General features: G+C 42.5%; 1 protein-coding gene across 3 annotated transcripts in view; it reads left to right on the forward strand.

The window, feature by feature from the left end:
- Positions 1 to 17,991, forward strand: part of LOC123998776 (E3 ubiquitin-protein ligase Siah2) — a 28,393-nt gene extending 10,402 nt beyond the window's left edge. Inside the window, exons 2-3 of one of the 3 annotated variants that reach the window (XR_006832332.1) lie at positions 12,633 to 13,316; positions 13,511 to 17,991. Coding sequence is in view for 2 of the 3 variants with exons in the window: in XM_046303908.1 (XP_046159864.1) it covers positions 12,633 to 13,184 (552 nt within the window). In the remaining variant the exon portion in view is untranslated. Of the gene's footprint in view, positions 1 to 12,632 lie in introns of all 3 variants that reach the window. The other 2 variants (XM_046303908.1, XM_046303907.1) reach the window with 2 other exon arrangements.
- Positions 17,992 to 18,521: the final 530 nt, after the last annotated feature.

An 18,521-nucleotide genomic window follows, 5' to 3' on the forward strand; every position in this document is an offset into this window, starting at 1 on the left:
GGAGCTCCTCGTGGCTTTGTTTAGGCTGACTTGCAGGAGAGAAACATTGGGCTGATTTCAGTGTGTTCAGTCAGAGGCACAATAAATGTGTGAGCTGAGCTTGGCAGGTGCCTGAGTACTAGAGGTAACTTAGTGTGACTGTGGACCGGACAGACACAACACCCATTCATTCACACTTCGAGAGACATGCATACCATTGACTGTGTGGAACCGATATTAGGGACTTTGTGTATTTTCAGCCGTTACTGCACCATTAGAGCAGTCAGTTAGGCAGGCAGCTCTCCTTACACCTCAGGCTGCCGTTACATTACAGCAGTGTGCTTTGGGGACTGATACTCAGATTGCTTTATGTAGCCAGCAGGCCAGCTGTGGAGCCCCTCATCTCTCTTACCTGGCTTATGGTGGAGCCGGAGAGGTATTCTATCCTTAGAGTGCAGAAGGGATTTAGCACCTAAACTACTTGATACTGTGAATTCAGCAGGACTTTGGTATACAGGAATTGAGATTTGGATTGGATTCGCTTGTGAAGGAAGAGCGTGGCCATTGATGGGTCTCGTGAGGGGGTATAGTAAAGACTCAGTGGTGCGTGAAATTGGTTGAGGGATAGTGTGTCAGACGGGGGGGTGTGTGTGTGCATTCTCACACGTCATGCTGTGCCCTGCATCCTGCCTGCCTCTCCTGAGGGAGATGGCTCAGTGGCGCTGCCTGCTGGGGTGGCACCGCCATCACGGGGTCAGCACGGGGGTCACGGCAGGGGCTGGGCTGGGGTCAGAAGTCAGGGTTGTGGTGGGGGACACGACTCGACCAATCTGCCGCACCAATCCTCAACAGGGGCTCAAGGTGAGTACCTTAATTTACTCCGCAACCTTTCAGACAGTTTAAACCTAGTATTTTTACACCACACTTTAGATCAGATAGATACTGCTAAAAGAGCAATGAATAATTTATAAACCCCGTCTTTTAGGTGTCTCTCCCCTCAGAGTTCTGTATTCTTTTGAGAAGAGTTTGGGGGTCTTGCTGCCGATGTGAGGGTTGTTTTACCACAGGAATGTAACTCGTTTGATGAAATTCTTGCCTCTGTTCTGCATGATGTTGAATATTTAGCAGCAGATGAAGGAAAGTCTTGTACTAAAATTAGAAGCGCTCTCCTCTCACCATGGCATCAAAACAATGTTGCTGTATCTCATTTTGAAGCCTGCTACTGCAGCCAAGGAAAGAGTGTGACTGAAGGAAAAACAATTGGATGAGAAGAACGGGTAATGGAACGTGTGGTGTTCAATCCGGGAAATGTGATGCCTCGAACCCAATTACATGACAGTCTCTCACTGCCGGCCAATCTCATCCCAAACCTTTAGCCAGATTGCTATTGATCCTAGTGTGGGAAGAGGAATGGAGAGGACGTGGTGGGTGTAATGGCTTGGGTTGGAGGGGTGGGGGGAGATGGAGATAATGCAGACGGCCCTCTGTGACCCATTCCCTGGCCAAGAGGGTAATCAAACACCCCTGGTCCGGCAGCTGGATGACTGTTCGGGACACATGAGCCTCTGGGTACTCTGTTCAGTAGTCTGTCATTATGACCTCATCACGGTTCCCAGGCAGAGAACCATGAGGTCACTGCCTCTCACTGGAACTACAGGAGAGGACCACACCTGTTCTCTTTCTATTCCTCACCAGCTTCTTGCTTTTCTTCTACAGTTCACCATTGTTTTTTTCCTTTCCCTTTGTTTTTCTCTCAGTCTACCTCTACATCCAATGTTTCCTCTAAGCTGCGCGCAGAAGAAATATCAGCTTCCGCGGAGAAACATGAGCTTGAAGTTCACTCAACTTTCTAGAGTTTTCCATGTTAGTTAACACTATCAACGTTTCCTTTTACTGTGGGAATTTTGATCAAATCAGCGCAATATTATCCACTTTCAATGCAACATACCAAAACAAACTATGCCAGACTGAGTATGCAAAAGTAAATATGCAAGAGATTTTGTTGTAGGCAGAACGCATCGGAGAAGGATTCTACACAGACCGGCGCAGGATAACCAATCAGAGCTGCAGTAGGCCTATGCAAATGGACCATTGCCATATATGAATCTGTGCCATTTACTTTGAACTGGACTGTATTTACAGCATGAGCAGTCATGAGTAGATGTGCTTGTTTTGAGATCAAAGCAAGAGCTGCATGTAGCCACGTGTGAGCTATTAGCCCAGTTATAGATCATTTGTACTGATTGCTTCCTACAAGAGCACAAAACGTGTACATTTCTAGACATCTTTGAAAATCAAGTCAAGTAAAGGGGTCGTGTTGTATTTTGAGACGGACTTGAATAGGCTAAATAGATAGAGGGAAGCATCATTTGTCTGATTCTATATAATAATGGTATGGGAATGATGCATTTTATTTTGTAAAGTGGTTTCTTGCATCAAACAACATTTTCACTCACCTTGTCTGAAGGACAAGTAGGTTCATGTCAAGCTCTGCATGGTTTTGTTCAAACGTCTGATGGAATGTAGGCCTACAATAAACACCACACTTTGGCTGCTACTGTGAGCTATTTCCATTTGGGATGCATTTTCTCCATTGATGATGGTAGACCACTCTGTTAGGTCTACATTTATGATCAAATAGCCACAGTAGCCTAATTGGCCACTGTTAAAACTAACTTAAAGCGGGTACAGCCTCAGTGTTCACAGTAAACACGCACTGGAAGTTGCACAGAATTTTCACAACGTTCAAGTTTGCGCTCAGTAGACCTGGAATTTGCTCAGTGGGATTTTCTCTTGATCTTGCCACCCTCCTCGCACTTCTCTTGAGCTCTTCCCTCTCCTTTTTTTGCTTACTTCATCCATCTTCTCTCTCCCTTTTGATCATGATTTTCCCTCCCTCTCTCTGTCTCGTGGGACATTCCAGCCATCCGTGGAGAAGAGAGCTAGCTAGCAGGGTTTGTGTTCTGAGTCTGATGGTGGTTAATGATGCAGTCAGGCTCCAAGGAGTTAAGTCCCCTCAGCACCACCATCACTCCCCCCCCCGGGGCTCTGTCTCAGGGCATCTGCCTAGACAACACACACAAATGTACAGTATCCGTACCACCATCTCACTTTCTCCAATCTGCTCTGTCAACGTCAATATGAAATAAATCGTTCCGTTTATAGTTGAGGTCAACCGATTTAATCAGCATGGCCGATTTAATTAGGGCCGATTTTCAAGTTTTCATAACAATTGGTAATCTGCATTTTTGTACGCCGATTACATTGCAATCCACGATGAGACTGCGTGGCAGGCTGACCACCTATTACGCGATTGCAGCAAGGAGCCAAGGTAAGTTGCTAGCTAGCATTAAACATACCTTGTTTTTTTATAATCTTAATATAATCACTAGTTTAACTAGCTTGTCCTGCGTTGCATATAATCAATGCGGTGCCTGTTAATTTATAATCGAATCGCAGCCTATTTTTGCCAAACGGGGGATGATTTAACAAAGCGCATTTGCGAAAAAAGCACAATCGTAGCACCAATGAACCTAACCATAAACATCAATCCCTTTCTTAAAATCAATGCACAAGTATATTTAAAAAAAACTGCATATATAGTTAAAAGATTAATGTTAGCAGGCAATATTAACTAGGGAAATTGTGTTACTTCACTCGCGTTCAGTGCAAGGAGAGTCAGGGTATATGCAGCAGTTTGGGCCACCTGGCTCATTGTGAACTGTGTGAAGACTATTTCTTCCTAATAAAGACTAAATAATTTGCCAGAATTTTACATAATTATGACGTAACATTGAAGGTTGTGCAATGTAACATTAATATTTACACTTAGGGTTGCAACCCGTTCAATAAAAAAAAATGGAATGGTTCCGTATTTCACTCAAACAATAAACGTTTTGTTTTCGAAATGATAGTTTCAAGATTTGACCATATTAATGAACTAAGGCTCGTATTTATGTGTGTTTATTATATTATAATTAAGTCTATGATTTGATAGAGCAGTCTGACTGAGGGGTGGTAGGCAGCAGCAGGCTCATAAGCATTCATTCAAACAGCACTTTCCTGCATTTGCCAGCAGTTCTTCGCAATGCTTCAAGCATTGCGCTGTTTATGACTTGAAGCCATTCACCTCCCGAGATTAGGCTGGCAATACTAAAATACCTATTAGAACATCCAATAGTCAAAGGTATATGAAATACAAATGATATAGAGAGAAATGGTCCTATAATTCCTATTAAAAACTACCTAAAACTTCTTAACTGGGAATATTGAAGACTCATGTTAAAAGGAACCACCAGCATTCATATGTTCTCATGTTCTGAGCAAGGAACTTAAACGTTAGCTTTTTTACATGGCACATATTGCACTTTTGTTTTTGCATTATTTAAATCAAATTGATTGTTTCATTATTTATGTCAGACTAAATTGATTGTATGTGTATTATATTAAGTTAAAATAAGTGTTCATTCACTATTGTTGTAATTGTCATTATTACAAATATATATATATATATTTGGTCCTCCAATAATCATCATCGGCGTTGAAAAATCATAATCGGTCGACCTCTAGTTTATAGTTCTGTTTCTAAGCACAACGACTAAAATGGCACTAATGTACACTACTCCACGGCTGTGATCCCAGACTCTAATTGACTGACCTGTAAAGTCTTCCATCAGCTTAGTCTGAGGCCCATTAACCCAGGTACCTTGTAGTGTCTGGACCAGGTCTCCCAGCCAGCCCTGCTGCCTTGTGAAGAGTAGCCACTTAGCAGGACTGATGAGTCTGCAACTTCACAGGCCTGATGGAACACATCCTGGAGGGAGGACAAGACACCTCTACCTTAGGAGTGCTTCCAAAGTGCCTCAGCCAGTCAGTCGATACCAACCCAGCCCGGCACAGCAGTGGGGAAGTTGCCCAGGTGAACGTTGTCTTAGTCTGAGAAGCTGTTCAATAATTCAGTGTAGCTAACAACGTTCAACTGTTAGAACAGGCCTGACTGTTCCACTCCTGCACAGCCAGTGAGGTAGGTTGTGTACTTGGAGTTGGTCATCTCAAGAGGTAGTGGTGGGAGAGAAGCTGTGTGTGTCTCTCGGCTGAATTGAGGTGGGGTTGGCAGTGTTTTACTGCTGCTTCAGGAGGTTGTCCGTAAATTAATTTTCTAGCAATGCCCTCACAGTTAATGGTCACACAACTGGGTGTTTATATTCATCTTCTCAAATTTGAGATGTTAATTTATTGCTGACCAGCTTATAATTGAGGTTGGCTGTGTTGGTTTTTGGACAGAATTTAAGAGCGAGAATCATGGACTTCACTTTTTTTTTTAAATCACACTTTAAAAAAAATCACTTTAAAATGTATTCCAAAAAAACACCATTGATTTCATAGTAAACCATACAACTCCATGCACAAGGACTACTTAATAGTTTACACTGAAACATTTGTAAAAATAGATTTTGTGGTTGAACTGTGCAAATGTTAGCTTTGGTAATGGAATCTCCCTTCAGTTTTATATGTGAACGTGGTTTCCAAAAAACTTAAATATCTGCTTCGACTTAAGATTAAAATATGTCTGCAGAAAGAATACGGTGTCTGCTATTTTTATTTTTTATTTCATCAGGTAGGCTAGTTGAGAACAAGTTCTCATTTACAACTGCGATCTGGCCAAGATAAAGCATAGCAGTGTGAACAGACAACACAGAGTTACACATGGAGTAAACAATAAATAAGTCAATATAACATAGTAGGAAAAAAATAGTCTATATACATTGTGTGCAAAAGGCATGAGGTAGGTGAATAATTACAATTTAGCAGTTTAACACTGGAGTGATACATGATCAGATGGTCATGTACAGGTAGAGATACTGGTGTGCAAAAGAGCAGACAAGTAAATAAATATAAACAGTATGGGGATGAGGTAAGTAAATTGAGTGGGCTATTTACCGATGGACTATGTACAGCTGCAGCGATCGGTTAGCTGCTCAGATAACAGCTGTTTTAAAGTTGGTGAGGGAGATAAGTCTCAACTTCAGCGACGTTTGCAATTCGTCATGGCCATGCTATGTCATGGCACCATGTGTTTGAAGTGGATTAACACCTGCTAACGGAATTAAATCATGGGTCCCTGATGTGTAAAACACAGAAATGCATAAATGGACATAGCAGAACACAGTAGAGTACAGTACAATAACTGTACCTTACTTTCTTTACTTTATTGTATTTGACTTTAGTCTACTGTGCTCTACTCACTGTACAGTAAGTTGCTGTACTGGACTCAGTACTGTGCTCTACTCACTGTACAGTAAGTTGCTGTACTGGACTCAGTACTGTGCTCTACTCACTGTACAGTAAGTTGCTGTACTGGACTCAGTACTGTGCTCTACTCACTTAACTGTACTGTGATATCCAAACTTGTGAAACATTCGTCTATGATGGGTTCAGATTTGGTACAATCCATTAACATCAAGGCCAGGGTAGGCTGACCAAAGTTCAACTACTTTTCAATGGCAATGGACTTCCAGTGTCGGTCGGTGCTCAGTGGGTGAGGATGCTGCTTACAGTAAATGGAAAGAGGGGGCTCATGGGTAGGTGTCAGTAAGAACTGGGAGAGGTGACATTAACTGGAGAGCGAGACAGAGAGGGGGTGATAGAGAAGGGTTGTCGAGACTGACTGTTTAAACACTTTTGGTTTGACCAACAGAAAGGCAAAGAAAACCGTAATGACCTGTCACCAAAACCCCATACACTACCCACCATTGCAACCTGTACGCTCTCGTTGGTTGGCCCTCTTCATACGGGTCGCCAAACCCACTGGCTACAGGTTATCTACAAGTCTCTGCTAGGTAAAGCCCTGCCTTATCTCAGCTCACTGGTCACCATAGCAGCACTCACTCGTAGCACGCGCTCCAGCAGGTATACCTCTCTGGTCACCCCCAAAGCCAATTCCTCCTTTGGTCGTCTTTCCTTCCAGTTCTCTGTTGCCAATGACCGGAAAAAAATGCAAAGATCACTGAAACTGGAGACTCATATCTCCCTCACTAGCTTTAAGCACCAGCTGTCAGAGCAGCTCACAGATCACTGCACCTGTACATAGCCCATCCAACTACCTCATCCCCATACTGTTATTTATTTATTTATCTTGCTCCTTTGCACCCCAGTATCTCTACTTGCACATTCATCTTCTGCACATCTACCATTCCAGTGTTTAATTGCTATATTGTAAGTACTTGGCCACCATGGCCTATTTATTGCCTTAACTCCCTTATCTTACCTCATTTGCAGTCACTGTGTATAGACGTTTTGTTTTTTCTACTGTATTATTGACTGTATGTTTTGTTTATTCCATGTGTAACACTGTGTTGTTGTATGTGTCGAATAGCTTTGCTTTATCTTGGCCAGGTCGCAGTTGCAAATGAGAACTTGTTCTCAACTAGCCTACCTGGTTAAATAAAGGTGAAATAAAATTAAAACATTTAAAACATTAAAAAAAACAGTATGCCAGTGAAAGGACGGTAGGTGGCCCAACAGTGGTTTGTGCCTTATGATTTCCCATTGCAACCAATTCAGTTGCAGTAATGGCATTAATTGTTTTTTTTTTTGTTGGTAATTCAGTACCCAAATTGGTAACGTAATTACAAGTTTTAATCACTTAATAAACCATGTATATCAGTATAATCACCAATTTATTGGTAGGTCTACCATTACTGGTTAATTCTGTGAACTTTCATTATCCTCCCCCATGAGGTGGAGAGATTAGAAAATATCTTAGATATGTGGTGGTTTTCGTTAATGGATGTATTTATATAGCCCTTCTTACATCAGCTGATATATCAAAGTGCTGTACAGAAATCCAGCCTAAAACCCCAAACAGCAAGCAATGCAGGTGTAGAAGCACGGTGGCTAGGAAAAACTCTCTAGAAAGGCCAGAACCTAGGAAGAAACCTAGAGGAACCAGGCTATGAGGGGTGGCCAGTCCTCTTCTGGCTGTGCCGGGTGGAGATTATAAACAAACATGGCCAAGATGTTCAAATGTTCATAAATGACCAGCATGGTCAAATAATAGTAATCACAGTGAACAGGTCAGGGTTCCATAGCTGCAGGCAGAACAGTCGAAGCTGGAGCAGCAGCACGGCCAGGTGGATTGGGGACAACAAGGAGGAGTCATGCTAGGTAGTCCTGAGGCATGGTCCTAGGGCTCAGGTCTTCCGAGAGAGGGAGAAAGAAATGGAGAATTAGAGAGAGCATACTTACTTTCTGGCAGATGTTTTCTAAGACTCTTTTTACACCTGTTTATCCAGAAATCAAAGCCTTTAATTATGCCAAATTCTAAAAATGGGAAATGGTTTGGAAATGGTTCCCCCAAAATACATTTACTTTTAGCTTTTCGACAAGCTCCTTTGAACTTCATGTTGAAGCTCATGGTTCCTTTTTGATGGAAATACCCTCAAGTCAAAAGCTGTCATCAAACCAACAAAGCATACAGAATTTCAGAAAATATATGTACATTTAAGAATGTCAAAGCAGAGGGATACAAGCCAAGGCGGTTGGTCGAACTTCTGTTTTGATTTAACGTGAACACAAGTCTAGGAAACGTTCACCAGCAGCTCCAGTCAGACTCTCCTCGCTGGCCAAGCTCACTACACATGATTTGCAACTTAAATGTGGAAGTTCATTAATTCAGCAGCCAGCGGCTGGGCTGACCTTTGTGCCTCTTCAAAGGTTTAGCCCGTTTCCTGGCAGGAACCCAGCCCCATCTCTCTAGACCAGGGATCATCAACTAGGTTCGGCCACAGGCCATTTCAGTTTTTAAATAAAACCACCCGCCAGTTGGGAAACCTTGCTCTAGACCTTGGCCCCATGCCTCCGCTCCAGCCCACGTACCCTAGTAGACTTATCTCCATCCCCATAGCCCCAGCCTCAGCCCCATCTCTATCTGCCCAGCACCAGTCCCATCCCTATTGCTAGCCCTATCCCCCAGCCTCCGCCATATCGCCCCCCCACCATGCAGTTATCCCAAGCCAGCCAGTACTAGAAAGATAATGCTTTAGTTAGGATTTTAGCAGGCCTCCAGAGACCAGGCCCGGGCTAGATTAGGTTTAATTAAAATAAGTGCGAGGAAGAAAATAGCATTTACCACCACTGGGTGAATGTACCAGCTTTTGTTAATGTCAGGGGATTGCCAACAAACCAGTTGGTTTAGAGAGCTAAATAGATTTTTTTTTAAATTGTGTGGGTGAATAAGTGTCAGGTGGTTGTGTGTGTGCTACGTCATTGACAGTGTAGAGAAGTGTAGTTGACATGAAAACCCTGAGACTCTGTAGCACCCCACAGAGAGAGGTAGGCTATAACTCTGGTCCGACACACACACACACACTGGAGGAGGAGTAGATGGAGGTAGGACAAGGTGTACAATCACTGTTATTGTATTCAGAGATGAAGAGGAGAACAAGGGGTTTGATCCAAATGGAGCAGGGACACGCTACATTCCATCAGATGTAATGTGAGCGCTGCTCAGTTGTTTAGCGTGTGTTAATGTTTTAGTGGCTCTGGAGAAATGGGACCATCTTTGATGGGCAAGGTTTTTCAATTATATTTGCCTAAATTAATTGGCAACTTTGGGGCACTCTTCCAGAGGTCCTCATTTACCCCTTCTCCCTCCCAACCCCCGAGCGCACACAGCCCTCATCAAGGTGGGGAGGGGAGGGAGCGAGCTTTATCACAGACGGCCTGCCGACAGGATTACGGCAACAAATCCTGTCAATCACTCATTAATAAAGGTGGATAAGAGGATCAGCTTCTCCCAGGGACTCAACCAGTGAAACAGACTGACTTCTATACAAATATTTGGTCTGGGGGAGGGTGAGAGAGGATACAGAGGAATTTGCGTGACTGCATGTAGGCCCATTTGAAAATCCGAATGGAATGACGTTTAACCACATTGTTAGGTTAATAATTGGGAAACGTTTAATGGGGAGTCAGTATTTGATTTTAACCAACATGTTCAAACCCAAACAGTTGCAGTTGTGCGTGTCTGGCCCCTGATGGTTTTAATACCCAGCTACCCTATATATAACGCTCGGTTTGTCGGTCATGCTTCTATTCCCTCAAATGGTCCAGTGGGTCCAATAGCGATGTTAGATCACACCAAGTGGGAAGCCTCTAATCTGCCACATAGATTAATATTTAATGGGGCAAATATTAAAACTTGCCCCCTAGGGCAGTTAACTGCAGGGTTGTGCTCAATTCAGAATTTTGAATTGACTCCCATTCAACTCATTAGTTGAAATTTGACTTGATTGACCACACCCCACAGGATGTAGAATTTGAGGTTTAGGAAGTAGAATTTAATTCAAAGAAATTCCACTCCGTCATAGAACATGAGATTTTCATTGTATCTGATACACTTTCAGATACCAAAGAATATATCACTTTTCTATGGAAACAATGTTCATATTCTTTTGACCTTAGTGCTTAGAATAGTCCATTATAATTTGAGGGTTACTAATGCATTCTGGAAAATGTCAACCATATTTTATATGCATGTTTTATGTACAATATGTGTATTTATATAGAATAGAAGAGGCATTTGAATTTCATTGCATTCTATTTCCTTTTAATTCATGTTTACTATTTAAAATTAAAATCCAATAATTGAATTGGAATTTGAGTCATTCTCTTATTAAATTCTGAATTGACCACAACCTTGGTTAACTGGGGCCAAAACACAAGCATCTCTCACACCATGTCACCCCACATCCTCCCTCGGTCCTCCTCCTTCACACGCTTCCATCCTTTCAATCCCAGGTTAAAAGGAGGACACCGCACATAGGCCCTGTTGGAATGCTTAGAAAAATGCAGCATTTCTTCCTTCCTACCTTGCTTGGAATAATGACTGATCTAACAGAACTGAGTGGGTATATAGTGACATTTGCTTCAATTCCTTCCTGAAGGAACTTCCAATTCAAGCTTTCCATCATAGACAATAGGTTGTCTATCTATCCCAGGTTATCCACCTTAATGACATCAAATGGATCTCCTGGCCTTGTGTTAGTAGCCCTTCAGGACGTGAGTCCCGCTCTAGTTCAGCAGAAGCCCTCTCCCTCCAGTCTAATCAAGGCCAAACAGCCAGATCCGCTGCCTCTACTCACCTTTCATTAGATAATCCATTTATTACTCCAACCATTCAATACCTCCCCAGCACTCCCGGAAATGGAAGAGCTACGCACATGACATGTCTTCCCATACTGTCTCTCCTCTCCTGCTACACTCAATCTTTACTGTTGTCTGCTGATGATTCAGATTGTGCATTTCTTTGAAAAACATCCCTGCTAACGATGTCATGTGTTTCATTTTGTTGAATGGCCTTGTATTGCATTGCTTTCGTACATTGTTTCATTACCATCGAATCTTCTAAGATTTGTCCTGCCTAACATCTCCACTGATGTGTTTGGAAGCTGTAGTAGTGCCAGAGGGTTTGTCTAGAGAGGTGCTGCTGCTGTTCAACTAGATTAAGCAGCTGTATGAGGAGGAGAGGGAGGGAGAGCATACCAGTATGACCTTCATTGGTATTCCCTGTCGAAGATGATCAAGGAGAAAGCCCTGTACTGGAGCCATGCAATTCATCTCTTCTTGATTGACCTGAGCCTCTCTTCCTTTAAAGAGCATGCATGCATGCCTCACACCAGCTCATAAGCATGCACACACAAACATCTATAGGCAGCTGCTTCGTCGTCAAACACGCACACCACCACTCGTACCCTGACACTTTCACCGAAAATGGAATGCAGCTGGCATTTACACTCAACCTTGGCTCCCTTCATCTGTATAGCCTTAGTTTTCTATGCATGACATTGGTTGGACAGTAATGTCTCATGAATGGTAATTGGTGATATTATAATGTCATGGGTCTTTTGATGAACATTTATCTTGATCATGTTCTTCTCCTCCCCCACTCCTTACCCTCATTGTATCTACTACTCTTCACATGCTCTCCCTCACACCCCCTCCCTCCTCCATGTCTTTGTTCCCTCTCTCTCTTGCACTCTTTCCCTGCCTCTCTTTTCTCTCTCCTCCCCCACATTTTTCTTTCTCTCAATTTGTTCTTCTTTCGTTCCCTCTCCACCATCATTCCTTCATCCCCCCCCTCCCCCATCTCCTTTTGTCATCTCTTTTCTTTTCCCTCTCCCATTCTTTTCTTTTCCCTCTCCCATTCTTTTCTTTTCCCTCTCCCATTCTTTTCTTTTCCCTCTCCCATTCTTTTCTTTTCCCTCTCCCATTCTTTTCTTTTCCCTCTCCCATTCTTTTCTTTTCCCTCTCCCATTCTTTTCTTTTCCCTCTCCCATTCTTTTCTTTTCCCTCTCCCATTCTTTTCTTTTCCCTCTCCCATTCTTTTCTTTTCCCTCTCCCATTCTTTTCTTTTCCCTCTCCCATTCTTTTCTTTTCCCTCTCCCATTCTTTTCTTTTCCCTCTCCCATTCTTTTCTTTTCCCTCTCCCATTCTTTTCTTTTCCCTCTCCCATTCTATCTTTCCTCCCCCATCTGTGGCTCATTCAACTCCACTCCACTTCAAGCTTATTGTCATAAACAAGAATAGGTTATCAATCAACATACCTAAAACCAAATTGTAAACAATTGTCATTCTCGCTCTCCCCCCTCCAGTACGCATCAGCCGGCTGCCTGTTGTCCCTCCACCACAGTGAGAAGCCTGAACACGAGGAAGTGTGTGAGTTCCGTCCCTACACCTGCCCGTGCCCCGGAGCTTCCTGTAAGTGGCAGGGCTCCCTGGAGGCTGTCATGCCCCACCTGATGCATGCCCACAAGTCCATCACCACCCTGCAGGGAGAGGACATCGTCTTCCTGGCCACAGACATCAACCTGCCGGGGGCTGTGGACTGGGTCATGATGCAGTCCTGCTTCGGCCACCACTTTATGCTGGTCCTGGAGAAGCAGGAGAAGTACGAGGGCCACCAGCAGTTCTTTGCCGTGGTGCTGCTCATCGGAACGAGGAAGCAGGCCGAGAACTTCGCCTACCGCCTGGAGCTCAACGGGAACCGGCGGCGCCTCACCTGGGAGGCCACGCCCCGCTCCATCCATGACGGCGTGGCGGCCGCCATCATGAACAGCGACTGTCTGGTGTTTGACACGTCCATTGCTCACCTGTTTGCTGACAACGGCAACCTGGGGATCAACGTCACCATCTCTATGTGCTGAGCTGCTCAGATGTGGAAACACACACACCCGTGCGTAGAAGTTACACACCTCGTTCTCAGACTTACACACAAACCAGTATACAGTTACTGACTGCTGTGTGATGCAGTAGAGTGTGTGTGTGTGAGAGGACAGGTAGGAGATTGAGAGGATATATGTGTGTGTGTTGCTGCTTGAGCCTTGTTGGCTCCCCATAATGCTTGAATGGAGACTGGCCTGTAGCGTAGTTTCAAGGTGTGTGCCTGTTCTCTCATTGTGTGTGCTGGAGACAGTGTACAGTAGCTTACATGTGGTGGGCTTGTAATGATTGATTCCCTACCTGTGCCCAGGTGAGTTTGCCTTGCTCCCAGGACTCCACATCCCTCTTCAACTGCTCCCACCCCGCTCACCCCAACACCTCTTCTGCCCAGCCAACCGGTGCCAGGCAAGGAGGGCACTGCCCAGGGTAAGAAGAGGTGGTCTGTCAATCTGCTTCCACCCGGCAGATTCAGAGAAGCTCCACTTCAACAGCCAGTGGCCCCTGCAGATGCAGCGTTCTAATCCTCACAGCGAATCAAGTTTCAGTAAATTGGACAGTGGACAAATCGAGGCTTCAGAGACGCATGTGGGCAGAGTCGGGGCCTGATGGTGACCAATGCGCTGCCTCCCAGTCTGGGTTAGTGTGAGCTGAGGGGTTGCTCATGCTCTGCTAAAGGATTACACAGACTACGAACCAACTGTTCAAAACAGTAAGATGCAAAACGCAACCATTTCCATAAGTATGTCATGGTTATTAAAACAAGCCTATGTTATGCCCAGAGTGTCTATGAAATGAAGATGACACTGTAACTGAGAAGTTGTGTGTATAATATACACTGAGTGTACGAAACATTAGGAACGCCTTCCTAGTATTGAGTTGCACTCCGTTTTGCTCTCAGAACAGTCTCAATTCCTCTGGGCATGGACTCTACAAGGTGTCGAATGTGTTCTACAGGGATGCTGGCCCATGTTGACTCCAATGCTTCCCACAGTTGTCAAGTTGGCTGGATGTCCTTTCGATGGTGGACCGTTCTTGATGCACACAGGAAACTGTAAGCATGAAAACCTGAGCAGTGTTGCAGTTCTTGACACACTCAGACCGGTGCGCCTTGCACCTACTACCATACCCCGTTCAAAGACACTTAAATATTTTGTCTTGCCCATTCATTCCCAGAATGACATACATACACAATCCTTATCTCAATTGTCTCAAGACTTAAACATATTTCTCTAACCAATCTCCTCCCCTTCATCTACACTGATTTGAAGGGGATTTAACAGGTAACATCAATAATGGATCCTAGATTTCACCTGGTCAGTCTGTCATGGAAAGAGCAGATGTTCCTAATGTTTTGTACACTCAGATTGATCCTGAGACTGTAAACATATCTGTCCAGCATGTAGAATAAAGAAAGATTAGATTTTTGGTCATCATAACGTTTCATAAAGGTTTCATAATGCCTTTAATGATGGTATGAAACCTGTCGTAGCCCCTGTTCGGTAAAACCCTAGTGCCTAGTTATTCACATGGATTCTGTATGACAATACATACAACAAATGTAAAACAAACTTTTAAGTTGAATATTTACATTCTCAAACAGCAAAAGCATGTTACTTCTCCAAAGTCACAAGTTCTGTTGTTTATACCCTGACTGATCGAAGGTCAGCTTGTTTGCTAACAATGAAGTCCCACGCCTTTTTGTATGGTCATTTTTCATTTACATCCCTGAATGAAAGACCGTACCTTGCGACTATCAGATTCTATCTTACATTTTGGTCAAAAATGAGTTATTCAGATAGTTGGTATTTTACATGTGAGAGGGGTCCGGTTTGTAATGGAAAGAAAAATAAGTTCTATTTGCACAAACACCTTTTTAACTTTAAAGTTCTATCTGCAATCCATTCACAGTGCTGGGTTGTCAATCAAAAAGAATTGCATGTAAGGTGAAATACTTAATGAGTCATAAAAGAGTAAGACATGGTGAAACAGTTCTGAGATCTGGGACTTGAAAATGACTCCCATCTAAAAACGATAGATTTTGCAGATAGAACCTTTAGTCCCAAGTTCTTGATTATTATATCATAGGTTTGTTCTGGTCCTCTTTTTCAATTCAAATGGTTTTTTTTCACCACTTTTTCAGAACAATGGCCATAATGTAAGGTAAAAACATATTTTAGCATATTTTAGGCACTTAGGAGAGGCATTACTGTTTTTGTCTTGTTCTATATCAATACGAAAACCTCCATGGAGGTTAATTTCACTGAAATTATACATTTACCAGATTTTATCGATTAATAGCAAGTAGTTTACTGCCCTTGTGTCAGAGACCAGAACAGTAGCAGTTTACTCATCCATAGCTAAGCTTTAACAATGTTACTAGTTCTCCGTAGGATATAGTGTATTTGCCATTTTGGGGAACTTTCACTTTAACAAATGTGATGAATGTTAAGAGAGAATAATTCACTACAAAACAGTTCTGAGATGTGTGGACTTTTATGCTCAATATCTCAGAACTGCTTTGCGCAGATAGTCCCAAGGTCTCGAGGTGTCATGCTATTTAAAATATGACATTATGTTCACTTCATGACACAAGTCAAGTCACATTTTATTGTGTGTGTGCGTTTGTGAATACTTCAATGTTTGCTTTGAAGATGAGGTTATTGTCAAGGTTTAAAGCACTGAGAAGGTTCTGGAGCAAATCCCCACAGTACCACCACGGTTGGGATTATTTATGCTGTGTTTTTCTCTGCATACACCTTACCAACAGAGAACAGTATGGGGGAGGCACGCATTTGTAAATACACACATTTTCTTATTTGTTCCTATGTGTAGCAATTCTCTTAATTGTTGAACCTGGTTTACCTTCAATTATTTTATGCTCTGATAAACTGTAATATGGGGGTAGTTTTCCTCTCGTGTCAGTCAACCCACCACAGCCTTACTTTTGTACGTATCCTAACTAGCATGCCCTGCGTTGGGAGGGCATCTCTGAGGACTGACTCAGACCAACCCTTAGTGTCTTGAACAGACTCTCGGTTTGAGTGGACTTCAGGGCAGAAATGGGCATCCCATAGTAGTGTAGCCATGTACCTTCACCTGGCATCATAGTAATCGAGCAAGTACCCACCTATCCATGAAATACCTCTGACGTCGACCACGGATATGTCTGTAATCCAAACAGTCCTCTCCTGCTCGCTCTCCTGATGTCCTGCATGGGGGGAGGGATGCCCACAAACCCCTGCAGTATACCCAGAAACATCCTCTGCTCCACTGCTCTCGTCTTTCTTATAAACATTTGAAATATGTAAATGTTGGATGACCATATTTTCTAAAAGATAGTATGAGGATATTCTGTTAATTTGAGTGCTATTTATGTGTTCACGGTTACTCCAACTGCTGTACAGAGGTTTTGAGGTTATTTTGAGCTGTTGTAACAACCTGCCATTCTGCTCTGGTGGTCAGTGTCCCTGCTTTACCCACTGCCTGGACAGACATTTCTGCCAACAGTCCTTTGGGCAGCACAGCTCTGCAATCACTATGGTTTATCTGTAATGTCAGCAAAAAATGCTAACTGTGACGGTCATATTTTCCTAAGATGGACTTTAAGCCTTTAATACTGCGTCAGTTATCATGATCAGTTGCCATGAGTCATCGAGAACTGCAGTCCTTTAATTTAATCAGGGAGTCCTACTGAGACCAATGTCTCATTCACAGATTAGCCCTGAATTACAGAAAATAAACACATCAATATCAATACAAAATGCAAGCAGAAATAAAAACCTGGTCATAAAAAAACAAACACATTAATAATAGTGATGATAGTAATGATGATCTGTTTGGCATTGCATTAATGTATTGTTAATGGGGCAATAGGAGATCAAATCAGTGAAAACTAAGGCAGAGACACTGTCCGCAAAATGAGATTTCAGGATTTCATGGCACATTTTGTTTCCACTTTGCAAATTGAAAACACCTTTAGGTCTACATCACCATTACCTGACAGAAACATCTGTCAACATTCATAAGCATTATATCATCTAACTTAAAGTAACTGTCCAGGGAAAAGCACACTTTTAAAAGCTCATCTGTTCACTCATAGCCAAATAATGTTGTTGACTCGTCCTACACTTGTAATTGTGGCCAATGCATACATTTTGAGCGGGGAAAAAAACACTTCAAAAACATATATTTGAAACAGACTGCTTAAATGCTTGCTATTTCATCATAGAGGAGGACGTCAGGTTTTTGGCCGAGACGTCTCATTGGCTGAGCTGGCCAATCAGCGGTTTACTTGTCATGAATACTTTTATTGACCGGTAATACCCCCACATCATTCAAACACAGAGAATCTGATTTTTAACAGTTTCCCTTACGAAATGTGGACATTATTTAATTCATATTGTAATTAATTATAGATCATAGAAATATTTAATAGAAATCAGGAAACACTGGACAGCTACTTTAAACATACGATGGTAGTTAGAAATATAGAAATCCTTTGCAGGATTATGTCATATGAACGCCAAGTCTTAGAAATGCTAATGAATACCTAGGCTGTCATTACAGTGGGTATCATAAATATTCATCCCCCTAGGCTGTCATTACAGTGGGTATCATAAATATTCATCCCCCTAGGCTGTCATTACAGTGGGTATCATAAATATTCATCCCCCTAGGCTGTCATTACAGTGGGTATCATAAATATTCATCCCCCTAGGCTGTCATTACAGTGGGTATCATAAATATTCATCCCCCTAGGCTGTCATTACAGTGGGTATCATAAATATTCATCCCCCTAGGCTGTCATTACAGTGGGTATCATAAATATTCATCCCCCTTGGATGTATTTACAAATTGGGATTGAAATGGATGTAATTGTGATTTTTTTTTTGTCATTATACTACTCAATGTCAAATGAAAATAATTCTACAAATGAATAAACATTTTATAACTCAAATATAGTCGTTGCATAAGTATTCACCCCCTAAATTTAGTTCAGGAGTAAATTTTGGCTTAACAAATTACAAAAATTACATGGACTCACACTGTGTGAAATAATACATTTGATTTTTTTTTAAATGGCTACACCTTCCTCTGTCCTCCAAATGACATCTGTAAGGTCCCTCAGTCAAGTATTCAATTTCAAGCACAGATTCAATTACAAAGACCAGGGAGCCACATAAAAAGCCTCAAAAAGAAGGGCAGTGATTGGTAGATGAGTAACAAATCAGCCATTGAATATCTCTTCAAGCCTGGTCAAATGAATAATTATGCTGTGGATGATGTATTAAACCACCCAGACACAACAGTTGTCATTCTGA

Source organism: Oncorhynchus gorbuscha, linkage group LG16 (genome assembly GCF_021184085.1).
Source record: "Oncorhynchus gorbuscha isolate QuinsamMale2020 ecotype Even-year linkage group LG16, OgorEven_v1.0, whole genome shotgun sequence".
Classification (NCBI taxonomy): domain Eukaryota; kingdom Metazoa; phylum Chordata; class Actinopteri; order Salmoniformes; family Salmonidae; genus Oncorhynchus; species Oncorhynchus gorbuscha.